A 14729-nucleotide genomic window follows, 5' to 3' on the forward strand; every position below is an offset into this window, starting at 1 on the left:
CTGAGAGTAAGGTTTAAGTAAAAACTCTCTTCCTCTCCTTCTTATGGGAGTTTTCTTCCCCTCCCCTTCCCATGTGAATTTTTGTGTGAGAATGATTATTCTATTTGGTCTTTCTTTCCCCCCTATTTACCCATTACATTTCCCCCACATGTTAGTATACATAGATTGATATAAATGTAGTCCTTATGGAAGAGAGTTTGAGCAAAAGAAGAAGATAACATTTTTTTCCTTTTCCCTTTCCTTCATATTTACATTTTCAGGTATTCCATGCTCTTTGATTTTTGGTATCGAACTTTCCACAGAGCTCTGGTCTTTTCATTGCAAAAAGTTGGAAATCTTCTATTTTGTTGAATGCCCATACTTTCCCTTGGAAGTATATAGTCAGTTTTGCTGGATAGCTGATTCTTGGTTGAAGACCCAGCTCTCTTGCCTTTCTGAAGATCATGTTCCATAACTTACAATCATTTAGAGTAGAACTTGCAATGTCTTGTGTGACCCTGATTGGCATTCCTTTATATCTAAATTGTCTTTTTCTGGCTTCTTGTAGGATTTTTTCTTTTGTTTGAGAGTTTTGGAATTTTGCAGTTATATTCCTGGGAGTTGTCTTTTGGGGGTTTAGTGTAGAAGGTGTTCTGTGAGCTCTGTCAGTGGCTGTATTGCCCCCTTGTTCTAGAATCTCTGGGCAATTTTCTTTGATTATCTCTTGTATTACGATGTCGAGTTTGGTGTTTATTTCTGGCTTTTCTGGAAGTCCAATTATTCTTAAATTATCTCTTCTCCCTCTATTTTCCAAATCTGTCACTTTGTCAGTGAGATATTTTATGTTCTCTTCTAATTTCTTGCTCTTTTGGCTTTGCTTTATTAGTTCTTGCTTTAAAGCCTGATTTTCTTTTACATTTTGGTCAAACTAGTTTTGTAGATGCGTGAATTTCTTTTGCATTATTTCCCACTTTTCCTCTAGAAAGCTTCCATCTTTTTGATCATTTCAGATTCAAATTCTTCATGGGTTTGTGGAGAGTTTCCATTTCCTTTGGAAGGTTTTGGAGCATTTGCTTGTGTTTCCTCTTCTATCTCCTCTGTGTTTTGTATTTTTGCTCCATAAAATGTGTCCAAAGTCGCCCCCTTCTTCTTGTTTCTTTTTGAATTTTGGGACTTTTGTGCTTCTGTGGAGTTTGCCAGCTCTATCTGAGTGAGGGGGGGACTAGCTTTTCTCATCTCTGTCTGATGTTCAGAGGTTTTAGCCTTAGGCAGATTGTCTGTTCTATGCAGTTGTTGTTCTGTCTTCCTGGGAAGCTAGGAGTTGCTGGTGTGTCCCTGTTACTGCCCTCCTCTCCTCGGCACCCTCCTGAGGTTTCTCCGTTGCCTCACTTCCACGCTCTAAGCCTAGCTTGGCCCTTGTTCCTGTGCCTTAGCCGGCTAGCTCCTGCACTCTGCGGGGGGGAGGGGCCGTGGCTTCCTGGAGCTCAGAGGGCTCCTAATGAGATTAGCTTTCCCTGGGTTGAATTTAGTATGCCTTGAGGCAGGGACTTTTTTTGTGAGACTCCAATGGAAGGATCCAGCCAGGGGGTTACAAGCTCCCCCCCCTCCTCTGTTTCCCTGCTGTCTGGGTGCCCCCTCGACTGAGTTAGGTTGTTTTCAGGATGTGGCCTTCAGAATAGCCAGCTCCCGAGGCCCTTTTGCTAGCCCTGAGGTTTGCTGTTGTTCCAAAAGACCCTGCTCTCTGAGGGGGAGGGGCCGCAGCTTCCCGAAGCACCAAAGGCTCCTCCCAGGGGGTTAAGAGCTCCCCCGTCCTTCTCTCTTTCCCTGCTGTCTAGGTGCCCCCTCGACTGGGTTAGGTTGTTTTCAGAATGTGGCCTTCAGAGTAGCAGGCCGTGGGGCTCTGAGGTTGCCTCTGCTGCCTCGGACTAGGACTTGGTGCTCTGGGTTGGGGGGGATGGGTCCTAGGACCTTCCTTCTGCCTGCTCCTTAGGTCTGAGTGGTCTCGGGTTCTGGCTTTTTGGGGGGGCTGTACCTTTTGACCCAGGTCCAGGTCCAGGAGGACTCCCAGGGTCTATGCTGTTGATCGTTTTGAATTTTGGTGCCCTAGGAGCACTCGGTTTGAGATCGGTAAGGAAGGGTTTCAGGAGATCTGGATTTTAGCTTTCTCTAAGCCGCCATCTTGACCGGAAGTCTCCCCCTCAGTTGTTTTTTTTTTAAATTTTATCTTTATTTTATTACAGTAACAAATATACACATAAGTTTTACAGAGTTATATGATTCATGTTGTCTCCCTCCCTCTCTTGGAGTTGACAATCAATTCCACTGGATTATACATGTATTATCACTCCAAACCTATTTCTATATTATTCATTTTTGTAATAAGGTAATCTTGTAAAACCAAAACCCCAAATCATATAACCAAATAAATATGTGATAAATCACATGTTTTCATTTGCATTTCTACTCCAACAATTCTTTCTCTGGAGATGGATAACATTCCTTTTCATAAGTCCCTCGGAATTATCCTGGATCATTGTATTGCTATTAGTAGTAAAGCCTATCACACTTGATCATTCCACAATATTTCAGTTACTGTGTATAATGTTCTCCTCGTTTTGCTTATTTTATTCTGCATTAGTTCATGTAGGTCCTTCCAGTTCTCTCTAAAATCATCCTGTTTATCATTTCTTTCGGCAAAGTAATATTCTATCACCATCATATACCACAATTTGTGCAGTCATTCCCCAATCAAGGGACATTCCCCCTGTATCCAATTCTTTGCCAACACAAAAAGTACAGTTATAAATATTTTTGTACTAACAGGTCTTTTCCCATTTCTTTTTATCTCTTTGGGATACAGACCTAGTAGTGGTACTGCTGAATCAAAAGATGTGCATTCTTTTAAAGCCTTTAAAGACTTATAATTCCAAATAGTTCTCTAGAATGATTGGAACAATTCACAACTCTCTCAGCAACGCATTAGTGTCCCAATTTTGCTACATGCCCTCCAACATTTAGTATTTTTCTTTACTGTCATGTTGGCCAATCTGCTAGATGTAAAGTGGTACCTCAGAATTGTTTTGAGTTGCATTTCTCTAATCAAGAGGGCTTTAGAACATTTTTTCATATGATTAATGGTAGCTTTGATTTCTGCATCTGAAAATTGCCTATTCATATCCCTTGACATTCATCAATTGGGGAATGATTTAGTATCTTATAAACTTGACTTAGTTCTTTATAGAGTTGAGAAATTAGACCTTTATCTGAGAAATTTGTTATTTTTTTTCCCAATTTGTTACTTTTCTTCTAATCTTGGTTGCATTGGTTTTGTTTGTATAGACACTTTATTTTAATATAATCAAAATTATTCATTTTATATCTTGTAATGTTTTCTATCTCATTTTTGATCTTAAATTCTTCCCTTCTCCATGGATTTAACAGGTAAACTATTCTACATTCACCTAATTTACTTATTTTTTTTTAAACCCTTACCTTCTGTCTTGGAGTCAATACTGTGTATTGGCTCCAAGGCAGAAGAGTGGCAAGGGTAGGCAATGGGGGTCAAGTGACTTGCCCAGGGTCACACAGCTGGGAAGTGTCTGAGGCCAGATTTGAACCTAGGACCTCCCGTCTCTAGGCCTAGCTCTCAATTCACTGAGCTACCCAGCTGCCCCCTTACCTAATTTACTTCTAATATTACTACTTTATTTTTAAGTCATATACCCATTTTGAACTTATCTTGGTATAGGGTGTGTTCCTCAGTAGTTGTGAGAATCAGATGAAATATCTATAAAACCCTTACCCATGTCTTCTATATAGTAGGTGCTGTAGAAATGCTATGATGATTATTATAATTATTATAATTATTAATCAATGTTGTCAGTTCATAGGATTAAAGAGATCATAGATTTAGAACTAGAAGAACCTTTAGAATTCATTTAATGCATTCTCCTTGTTTTATAGGTGAGGAAACCAATGCTAAGAATTTAAGAGTTTTGCCCAAGGCTGTCGGGGAATGAGTAGTAGATCCTGGATTAGAACCAGACCCTTTGCTTCCCAATCCAACTCTTCTTCCCCTAGAATATGTTGTTCTTGTACATAAATATTTTGGAAAAAAATGTGAGGGAGTTACTTTTTTGTCATGAACAGAAGATGATATGTGTGCCCAATCTAGATCTCCACAGGACATAGGTATCCTTTATTTCACATGCTTAATTAGGGTGTAGTCTCACTGATTTTGCTCAAATGTCAGGTTGCACACCACAATAGAGCACAGAATTTGAAGTCACGAATACCAGAATTCTAATCCTATTTCAGGCACTTGTTAGTTGTGACTCTGGAAAAATCATTTGATCTGTTTGCCTCAGTCTCTTCATCTATATAAAATGGGGATAATAACAGCACGCACCTCACAGAATTGTTGTGAGGATCAAGTGAGTTGACACATATCAAATGCTTTAGGAACCATGAAATGCTATATAAATTTTAGTTATTATTGTTGCTGACTGACCTACAAATAGCTTCCTATTTATGAAGTTTATGAACACTATGAAATTTCCTATTTCATAAATGAAGAATTAGTATTTGTGGCAGGTGTTTGGGAGTTTGATAATAATGCAATGAAAAGTGCTTCCTTCCTTCCTCCAATGACAAGTAAAAAAATGACTGCATCATTGAGTTACAGAGTTAGTAAAAGTATGGATTTTAAGCCCTTTGGGGGCATTGGTTCTTGTGAGAGAGTAACTGAGAACAGAAATTCCTAGGCTACACTTCATCCTGACACTTTGGCATCTAGAACTGGGCAGGGGATAAGTCATGCAGTCATTGCAGAATATGTCAGTATGTGCCACCCAGAAGGATCAGTTGCTGCAAGGCTCCTGTTTATATAATGATTCCTACTTTTTCTCATCATGATTTTAGCCTATTTAGCTGCTTTTTATTAATAATTAGCAAATTCCTGCCAAAGTTTTCAATATCAGTGAAATTTTCTCAGTGTTGTCTAGGAGATGGTTGCAAGCATGCAATTACTGGCCAGTCCATACCATTTGCCTTATTTCTTAACATATTGATAGATCAGAGTTCAAATCTTGCCTAAGACGTTTATTAATTGTGTGACCCAGTACAAGTTACTTGCCGTCTCTCAGCCTTAGTTTTTTATTTGTAAAACAAATGTAATAATAGCACCTTCACAGAATTGTTGTGAGAATCAAATGAAATAATATTTATAAAGTATATGGAAAATCTTAAAGCTCTATATAAATGTTAGGCATTATTATCTATTTTTCTTCTTCCTTCTAAGGCACTTCTGACTTTTTCTTCCATATTTTTGCTAACCTAAGTCATAGCACAATGTTTCTCTGAAACTTGAACTTCTAGACTAGACTTTATGTCCTTTGAGGTTATCCACAAGTTAGTGTTTCAAGGAGCTTCCCCCATATCTTGTTCTTTTATGTAAAGGCCAGCTTTGTCTCCTCTGTGTGTGTGAGAGAGTGTGTGTCTGTTTATCTAAATTGACAAAGATTAATTTCTTGTAACCCAAAAGCAGAATGTAACCTTCTGAGGGTTTAGCATAGGTTTAGGAACTCACTGTATCCATCTTTTCAGGTTAAAAAGGCAGGCTGCATTTAATTCAAGAGACATTGCCATAGATGGAGAAGCACTCAGTAAAAAAGACCTGAATCTTTCAATGAATGGAATTGGCACAGGACTGAGGTAATCCTGGGAGGATACAGAGATCTATCTCATCAAGTACATTTTTTTTTGGCTATTGTCCCAAATCATTGATTTTATTTGTTTGTGTGTTCTTTTTCATTGTGAAAATTATAAATTGGCATTGATTTATTTTTAAATCAACTCACTAATAGTCTGGAGTCTTTTTCCACTGCTCAGAAAGCTTCCCAATCCTATGTATTTTTAATTTGTGGAAAATGTCATACAAACACATCAAGTACTATTTGAAAATCATTATTTTTCTCTTGGACTTTAAAAAGCTAAGAATCTAAGTCTCTACCTCTTTTATGGATCTATAGTCTTATAAATAGGAATCCGTCACTAAATTCCCAAGAGGAAAGATTGTACAGTATTCCCTATATGATGAATCTTTAGTTTGATTGCAGAGCCATTACTTATGAGAAACTCCTAAGAAGGTCACATTAATAGGAAGCCTTTTTCATGTCAGCTGATATGAGCCTAGTTACCGTGGATCAAGAATGTTTATAGTATTTAAATCCGAGATCATTAAAAAAGGGAAATTAGTAAGTGATTTGAACATTTGAGTTATAGTTATCAAATATACATGCATATAAAAAGTTTGAGCATATAATTACTCATTTCTTTATGCATTTTACTTATCTGATATTATACAACTCAAATCTTAAACTTGGAGGCTGCTGCTATAAGTACTTTATTCTCATGTTTTATGAAGGGAAAAAAGTGACCCAATACTTGACAAAAGAAGTTAGTATTGCAGTCAGTTCCCAAGGATAGTCCTTTTTTTTTTTTTACTTCTGCTTCCCTTTTTCTATCAAGGAAGGAAGGGTAGGTTCAAGTTCAGAGCGTTTAGAAGTGGAGCTTAAAATGTGTTGGCCTGTGATGCCCTAGCCTTTGATGGTAATAGCAATATTGGATACAGGCCTCAGTGGGCATACCTATTGTCTAAGGGGACTACTACTCTTATATGCCTCAAGCAAGAAGTGATGTATGGTATGAGCACTGAGCCATAAGACAGCAGAGCCCTTAAAGCAACAGAATTTTATTCTTTCATCTCCTCTTCTCCTTTGAAATTAACAACTTCACTTTGGCTAGATTGCCCATTTTTAGCTTTCCTGTTATAGCTAAATAGAATCTCCTTCTTTTCTTGCCTCTCAAGGCTTGATGACCCTTTCTTTGTTCTGGATAAACAAATGAGACCAGACAAGATCATGCAAGTCTTCAACACATAGAATTGCCTAAAAAATATTTAAGTGTATCTACTGAATATTTATACCCCCAACACTAATAATGACTTCAGAAATCAGGTAAAATTATATACAAATTTCACAAAGCACCAACAGATTAAGATGCAAGGTAGTTTTTTTTTTTTTAATTTTACATGCCCTTCATAGACCATGGTGCTTTTTCAAAGTTAATCTGCATCATTGTAGTTCAAGACACTCTGTCAGCTACTTCCAAATGCTGGCAGACAACCATTGGGAAGTGTGTTTCTCATCTTCTGTCTTCTTTTCACTAAGGTACTCACTCAATGCTGCTTAAATTATTTAATCTAATGTAAGTCTGGAAAAGGCAAAGGTGACAAGTCCATTTGTCTCTTTTATACAGTTGGATGTGGAAATGGTGTTGTCTTAGATATCTAGAGATGAGACAAAAGGGAATACTGTATAGCCCTGAAAAGTCTGGCTTTTTTATTAAAGAACTCGGTCGAAGTGTTTAAATACCAAGTGATGGTGGTTTTGGAGAATACAAGCAAGAATTGTGGAAATGACCCTCTTTTTTTATCTTTCAAGCTGTTTGAGTTTGCCAGAGGAATTCCCAGGATGAAACTTAATTTTAAACTGAATTTTGTTTATCTGGAAATTTAAATTATCTCAGTATTAAAAAATACTCAATGTATTTAAAATATTAAACTTACTCAAGTGAGGCATTAAGAATTTGGAACTAAAATAAATGATATAATCAGGAACTCAAAACATATTTTTTTATAATTAACAGCTCATTTTGAGTTAATTATATGCAATTACCAAAATCTAATTGCAATTTATTCTCTATTATCTGTGGGAAGAATCGCAGGCTAGGGAGCTTGTGTCGCTGGCTTCCTGCATAAATGCTATAGAATGAGAACAAATACTACACAAGCCCTTAATGACAAACAGGAGCAAATAGAAGGGCACAGCTGGGCCAAACTATTGGAAGGTAATTGTTGTCTGAAATGAGGTAGTGACTTAAAAAGCCAGAGGCAGCTCTGTTAGGACATCAGTCTCCCCCCCCCCCCCCACCTTTTTTTCAGCTACCCAAAGATGACCCTTTTTGCACAAATTATAAGTTGTTTTCTTTGTTTTTACCTCTGACAGTCTGCCCAATTTTAAGCCTTTATAAAGGCTTAAAAGTGTTTCAGAATCACTTATAAAACACTGGATAAAGTATTTAGTCAGTCTTCCCTGCCTCCACATTTAAATGTCCATTTACTTGGCTTCTACACCATATAACATGATTGACATTTCTCCCTTTGTAATCTAGGTACTATTCTTTTTATTGCTCCATTCCCCATGCAGAAAGGGAAAGTCAAAATACTTATTTCATTTTTTCTTTCTCTCTTACCCAGAGATATAGCAAGGTGACAGACTGAAGGAACCATGAGAATTTTTTTGCCCTTTAGTGACTTTTAAAGCATTTTCCCCTCTGTTTCTTTCAAAATTTCCTTAACATCTTGTCTAATTAACACCAGTTTGAATCAACCTTGTTTCCTTCACAACCTGTTCAGTTCTTTGGAAACCTTTAATGAGATTATGAAATTGAATTTAAGCCTTCCAGCTACTAATTCTGGCTTTGCTTTTGGTAAAGAGTGGAAGAGAAATTCCTTACAGGCTGGATGTAGAGTAGCCTTTTCTACTTTTTGTAACTGAATTACAATATAGAAAAGAGTGCAACCTAACATCTCCATGTTACATCTCCAATAGCTTCTTTGGTTATTTTAAAAAAATTAATACCTAGAACCACTACATATATTTATTGCTTGTGGGATGATAGGGTTGTAAAAACCGTCCATGGGACCTTACTAGCACACATGCAATATGCAAAAAATACCCATAACAGTACAGGCACAACTCCACCAAAATAAGTCTATCAACTGGCATCTATAAAGGGTCCGCTGTGTGCCAGACACTGAGTGCTAGGGGCACACACACACACACACACACACACACACACACACACACACACAAAGACAAAAAGTAACAAAAACAAAAACAAATCCTTTCCTTAAAGAACACTTACTCTAATAGGAGAGTCAATATGCAAACAGTATGTACAAACAAGATATGTATAACTGGGGGACAGATGGGTAGCTCAGTGGATTGAGAACCAGGCCTAGAGATTGGAGGTCCTAGGTTCAAATCTGGCCTCAGACACTTCCCAGCTGTGTGACCCTGGGCAAGTCACTTGACCTCCATTGCCTAGCCCTTAACGCTCTTCTGCCTTGGAACCAATACACAGTATTAATTCCAAGACAGAATGTGAGGGTTTTTTATTAAAAATATATATATATATGTATAAGTGGTTGCCAGTGAAAACTTCACAATTAGAGAATAAAGTGCTGTGTGCAGCTAGGAAGGCCAGCATCTCTGGATGACTAGGTACAGAAAAGGGTAAGTAAAGTAAAAGACTAGAAAGGTAGGAAGTAGCCTGATTATGAAAGGCTCAAGAAGATGGCCACTTAGAAGCAGTGAAAGTTGAGTACTCTATGAAAACTCTTCCACACCAATCCTAAACAAAGTTCTTCGAGGGGGGGCAGAAAACCAAATACAACAAGAGGACAGAGCTGCCCGATTCAACTTAAAAGATAAGCAGAGAAGTTTGAATTCTCAGGTTTAAGGAAAAGAAAGAAGGAAGGCCTCCGGACCCTTCCCCCACCTACTGTGCTGAGACTCCGGCAGTTGCTAGAATCTCAGGGCAAGAGCTCCAGCCTGTAGGGCGTGCCTTGATACCACAGCTACTCAAGGCTCAGGGCTCTGACCACAGCTGGCAGGGAAGCAGGTGGAGGCGAGGGGCAGAGAAGAGGGTAGCCTGGTCGCAGCCTTCAGTTACCACTCTCCATCTTGGGCCTCTGCCTCTAGAGGTTTTGTCTTCAGGGAACATCCAACTCTGTAGATCAGGTTGACCAGGCTTAATCCTGTGCAGACAAGAAGCCTTCAGTGGGCAGGGAAGCTCAATCTCCAACACCCCTCCCCCACCAACTGCACTGACTCCTTTGGGAAGAAGCCAGTTGACTGAGGTCCCAGGGTGAAGGCCGCAATCATGGCAGAGTACCTTGGTACCACCATGGGAAGCTCAGGGTTCTGACAGGGCAGCTGGCAGAGAGGTGGCTGGGAGAAAGGAAGAGAGGAAGACTGAGGGTAACTACCTTCAGCCTCCACACTTTCACCTTCAGCTTTTGCTGGCACCTGGGGAAGATCTGGTCTCAGGACTCATTAATACAACAGGTCAGCTCCATCAGCCTAATCTATTTAATCAGCAGAGCAAAGGAGCCCCTTCAGGAGAGAATAGCTCAAACCCACAGATCCAGCAAATAAACAGAGGAGCAAGATTATAGCCAATGACTGGGGTAGGGGTGGGGGGTGGGAGAAGAAGGAAAGAATATGAATAAACAACAGAAAAAGAAATTATCATTGGTAGCTTCTATCCAGTTAGTGAACAAAGAACCAAATGCAACAGAGGAAGACCAAGGAACTCCAGTGAACTGGACAATGGCTTTGGAAGAACTCAAAACACAATTTAAAAAACAATTAAAAGAGGCTGAAGAAAATTGGGGAAAGAACTTAAAAAGCAAAATAGGACATCTGGAAATAGAGACACATGAACTAAAACAATAAAATAGTTTCTTAAAATCCAGAAATGACCAGCTTGAAAATGAGGCAAAGTGAAAGATGACCTACAAAGAAAAACAGACCAAAATGAAAAGGATGACCAATAATCCAGGGATGAAATTCAGTCTTTAAAAAGTAGAATTTAACAACTAGAAGCAAATGACTTCACAAGGCAGCAAAAGTCTATAAAACAAAATCAAAAAATGAAAAAATTTAGGAAAATATGAAACACCTCATTGATAAAACAATAGACCTAGAAAACATATATGGAAGAGACAATTTAAGAATTATTGGACTACCAGAAAATCATGACAAAATAAAAATCCTGGACATTATTCTACAGGAAATTATCCAAGAAAACTGCCCTGACATTCTTGAACAAGAGGGTAAAATGGAGATTGAAAAAATCTACAGATAACTTCTTGCATTAAATCCCCAGTTGACAATGCCCAGGAATGTTATAGACAAATTCAAGAACCACCAGACCAAGGGAAAAAAATACCACAATCTGCTAAAAAGAAACCATTGAGATATCATGGAGCCAAAGTTAGAATAACATAGTACCTGACTGCATCCACACTGAAGGACCAGAAGGCATGGAATATATTCTGGAAAGTAAGGGAACTGGGTCTACAACCAAGAATCAACTACCCAGCAAAATTGACTATTCTTGTAGGGGAAAGTCTGGTCATTTAATAAAATGGAAATCATCCAAGCATTCCTTAAAAAAAAAAAAAGACTTGACTTAAATAGAAAATTTTATGCCCAAACACAAAACAAACTTTTTAAGGGACCCAATATGATCAAATGATTTTTATTCCATTAAGAAAAGATGATATTGGTAACTCTTAAAAATTGTTATTATCATCAGGGTAGCAAGAAGTATACTTAGAGGGTACAGTGACAAACTGTATAGGATGATATGAAAGGCTCAAAACAGGATTTTTCATTTGATACTGGAGATAATATGAATCCTTCCCTAGTGAGTGAAAGAACACTTGTTCATAGAACAACAACCAAAAACAGAACTTGTACACTTATAAAAGCAAGATATTTTATACAATAATGGAAGCTGATTAAACTATGAGTTACTGAAATCTGGTACTCCTTTCCAGAGTTTAGTTCTTCACTTAGACTGCTTGAAAACAAGTCCTGGTCCTCCTTAGAATATCATTCTTTCCTATACCCAAAGCACAAACTAACCAATTTTCCACTGAACTCAAGTCATTTCAGGTTATACAAGTTTGACCCAAAGATTTTGAATAAAGGGGGCCTAGGGAAGACAATAATGATAGTTGTCTCAAGCTTGTGGTTAATATTTGATTGTTTTAAAAAAATTATAGTAGGAATCTACTAAAGGAAAAAAAGTCTTCTGTTAGTCAATAAACATTTATTAAGCACCTACTATGTGTCCAGCATTGTGCTAAGCCTGAGGAGATAAAGTCAAAAGATAGTAGTCCCTGCTGTCAAGTTCAAAATTCAATGGGGACATCAACATGTAAATAGCTATGTACAAACAATTGATAATAAGCAATAAGATCAGGAGGGATTGGGAAACTCCTATGATAAGTGGAATTTTAGCTGGAATTTGAAGGAAATAAAGAGGTAAAAATGAGGAAGGAGAGCATTTTGCGTATAGGAGGCAGCCAGTAAAAATTCAGTCAGAAAATTTTGGTCTTGTTCCAGGAACAAGATGATCAGTTTCATTGACTGGAAGAACACTTGTTGCAGGGGTGTGAGGTTGGGAGGTATAAGGTGTAGGAAGTCTAGAAAGCCAGGTGGATACCAGGTTATAAAAGTCTAGAGTATATCCTATTTGATCCTGAAGTTACACCAGGAGCCACTAAAGTTTATTGAGTCAGTGAGGATAGAATTTTCTTACTGTTAAATACTTTTAAAGCATACCTTTTCTCTTTCAAGGTTCTTCTTCTAGTTGTTATAACAATGGGTAGTGTTTCAGTGAAATCTTGGGTAAATGCATATAAAATTTCCGAGATTTTTTACATTGTAATGTCACTTGAATTTTATACACAAAAAATCTCATCCTAAAAGGTTGCCTGGACATGAGGGAATTAACAAGAAGGTATGATCTATGGAGAGGAGACCCAATTTAACCATAGTGCTTTTGAGCTCAGGGACCTGTTGTATTTGTCCTGTTGCTCAGCTACAGAAACCATACCCCCTATGTTGGTATCCCCTGGACATGTCTTTAGGACAGATTTTGAAGCACCAGTATCTAAGAGAGCCTTGTAGTTTTTTTTTCCCCCACTTTAATCCATACATATGGTTCTGGCCTGTGGGTAGCTAACGTGTTTACTGCCACTGAATTACAACTCATGTCTTTGCTACCCTCCACCAGGTGCATTTTTTGATCAGTTAATTCTTTTAGATTTAATTCATTTCCTATGAAGTCTTCATTTGAGATTATATTCTCTACCACATTGGAAAATGAATCAAAATCATAACTGTTTATTTCACATAATTCCACTTGGCTAGATTCCCTTTTGCCACTTAGAATGTTGGCTTCAAGAATGTTTTTTTTAAATCCTTGGTTGATTTTTCAGTTAGTAAGACTACCATTCCATTCCCTTTTTCAGATTTAACTGTTATGTTACTTTGAATAGGATTATAGTTTTTGAAAGTAATTTCACTCTATTTTCAGTTAATTTTTCCTTATCTAAATCACTCGTTGCTGGATGGAAGGTATCAGCTTCTGGATTCAAATCAGATGTATTTTCTAAGGGTACCTTTGCCATTTTGGCTATTGGATGAATTAACTGAGTTTGGTGGGATGTGATACAATTCTGTGAATGATTTGAAAGTATTTTCTTCTTTAGCAACAGTAACCTTTAGGGAATTGAAATGATATGTTTCTGTTTCTGTCACTAAATCCTGCTTGAGTTCTTGTGACTTTTTCTTTCTCTTTTGCATAATTCAATTCCATTGCCGACTCTACACTGAAGAAAGTTTTCTAAGAATGATTTGATTTCATTTAAGCTTTTTTCCTGTGTGGTTACTGTGCAGCTCTTTTCAAAGTTTCTCATTTCATTTGCTATTTGAGATGTTATTTCCTTAATTTCTGCATCAATTTCTTTAATCTGTCTCTGCCTTTCTCTTACTTTATTGCATGTGCTATCATTTACAGATTCACTTTCTTGCACTGAATTTTCACCTTTTCACCATTTCCCAACTTTTTTCTACTATTTTTAACTGCAGCCTCATTCTCACTATTTCTTCTATCTCCATTTGTCACACTATATACTTTAAAGGCCTGGCTTCATAACTCTTTCCTAACCATATCTGAATACTTCAGTTTGGCTCCAGTTTTTATGGCATGTTGCATCTCATGCAAATCCAGTACTTGCTTTGAGGATTTTAATGTGCAATGAGAACAGCAAGAGGACTTTTTGTACCTAGTTTGTGAATTTTGTGTGTTCCTGTTGTTAATCTCGTGTTTCTTCTCCGAAAAACAATTTTTGATAAGGTGACCTCTCTTGTGACAAAAGAAACATTCCCTAGTTTCTCTCAGCCCTGGCTTTGCTTTATAACTAGGTCTTGTGCAACTAGATTTTGGGAAAGTCCTAACCATGTTTAGTTTCTTGATTTCTTCTATCTCCTTTTCCTTTAGATTTTTCTCTGTCATTTCTAATTTGTCTTTTAGGTCTTGGACTTGTTTATTTTGTTCTGACTAATTATCAAACAAGTAACTTGCTGTGTCACGCAGTTCAATTAGGCCAACCGAGTCATACTTAGGGAAATAGTACTTGAAGAAATGTTTTAAATGAGGTGCGCAACCCCTTAAAAATTGTCTACAGACATGGCTTGAAGATTCTTCACTATTTGACTCTAGACCTAATATTGATTCTGCCATTTCTGACAGATGGTCAATGAATGTGGCTGGATGTTCCCCTTTGCTTTGCATGATCTTATCAAACCTAGCCCATGCATTTGGTTTTGAGCAGCATTGTTTTATGGCTTAAAGCAAATTCTCCCTACATTTCCTTAGGTAGGACATTCTAGTGGGGTTTGCAAAGTCCAGATCTACCCTTTGCTCCTTAGTGGGCCAGATAGTTAGGTTACTATCAGATCTTGTCTTCTCCAGGAATTGTCTTGGTTCATGGGGGCTGAACAGTTCTGACAGGAGAAACTCAACATCCTCAAAATCAGGATCAA

The 14729-nt window shown here is 37.7% G+C and overlaps 1 protein-coding gene across 11 annotated transcripts in view; it reads left to right on the forward strand.

Annotated features, from left to right (window-relative positions):
- The window catches only part of KIAA1328 (KIAA1328 ortholog), a 577332-nt gene that overhangs the window by 404793 nt on the left and 157810 nt on the right, over positions 1 to 14729 (forward strand). For 9 of the 11 annotated variants that reach the window (XR_008917189.1, XM_056820799.1, XM_007486737.3 and 6 more), the window contains one exon: positions 5584 to 5691. The exons of the other annotated variants lie outside the window; for them this stretch is intronic. Coding sequence is in view for 8 of the 9 variants with exons in the window: in XM_056820799.1 (XP_056676777.1) it covers positions 5584 to 5691 (108 nt within the window). In the remaining variant the exon portion in view is untranslated. The remainder of the gene's footprint in view (positions 1 to 5583; positions 5692 to 14729) is intronic. 11 annotated transcript variants of the gene reach the window in all.

Source organism: Monodelphis domestica, chromosome 3 (genome assembly GCF_027887165.1).
Source record: "Monodelphis domestica isolate mMonDom1 chromosome 3, mMonDom1.pri, whole genome shotgun sequence".
In the NCBI taxonomy this organism is placed as follows: domain Eukaryota; kingdom Metazoa; phylum Chordata; class Mammalia; order Didelphimorphia; family Didelphidae; genus Monodelphis; species Monodelphis domestica.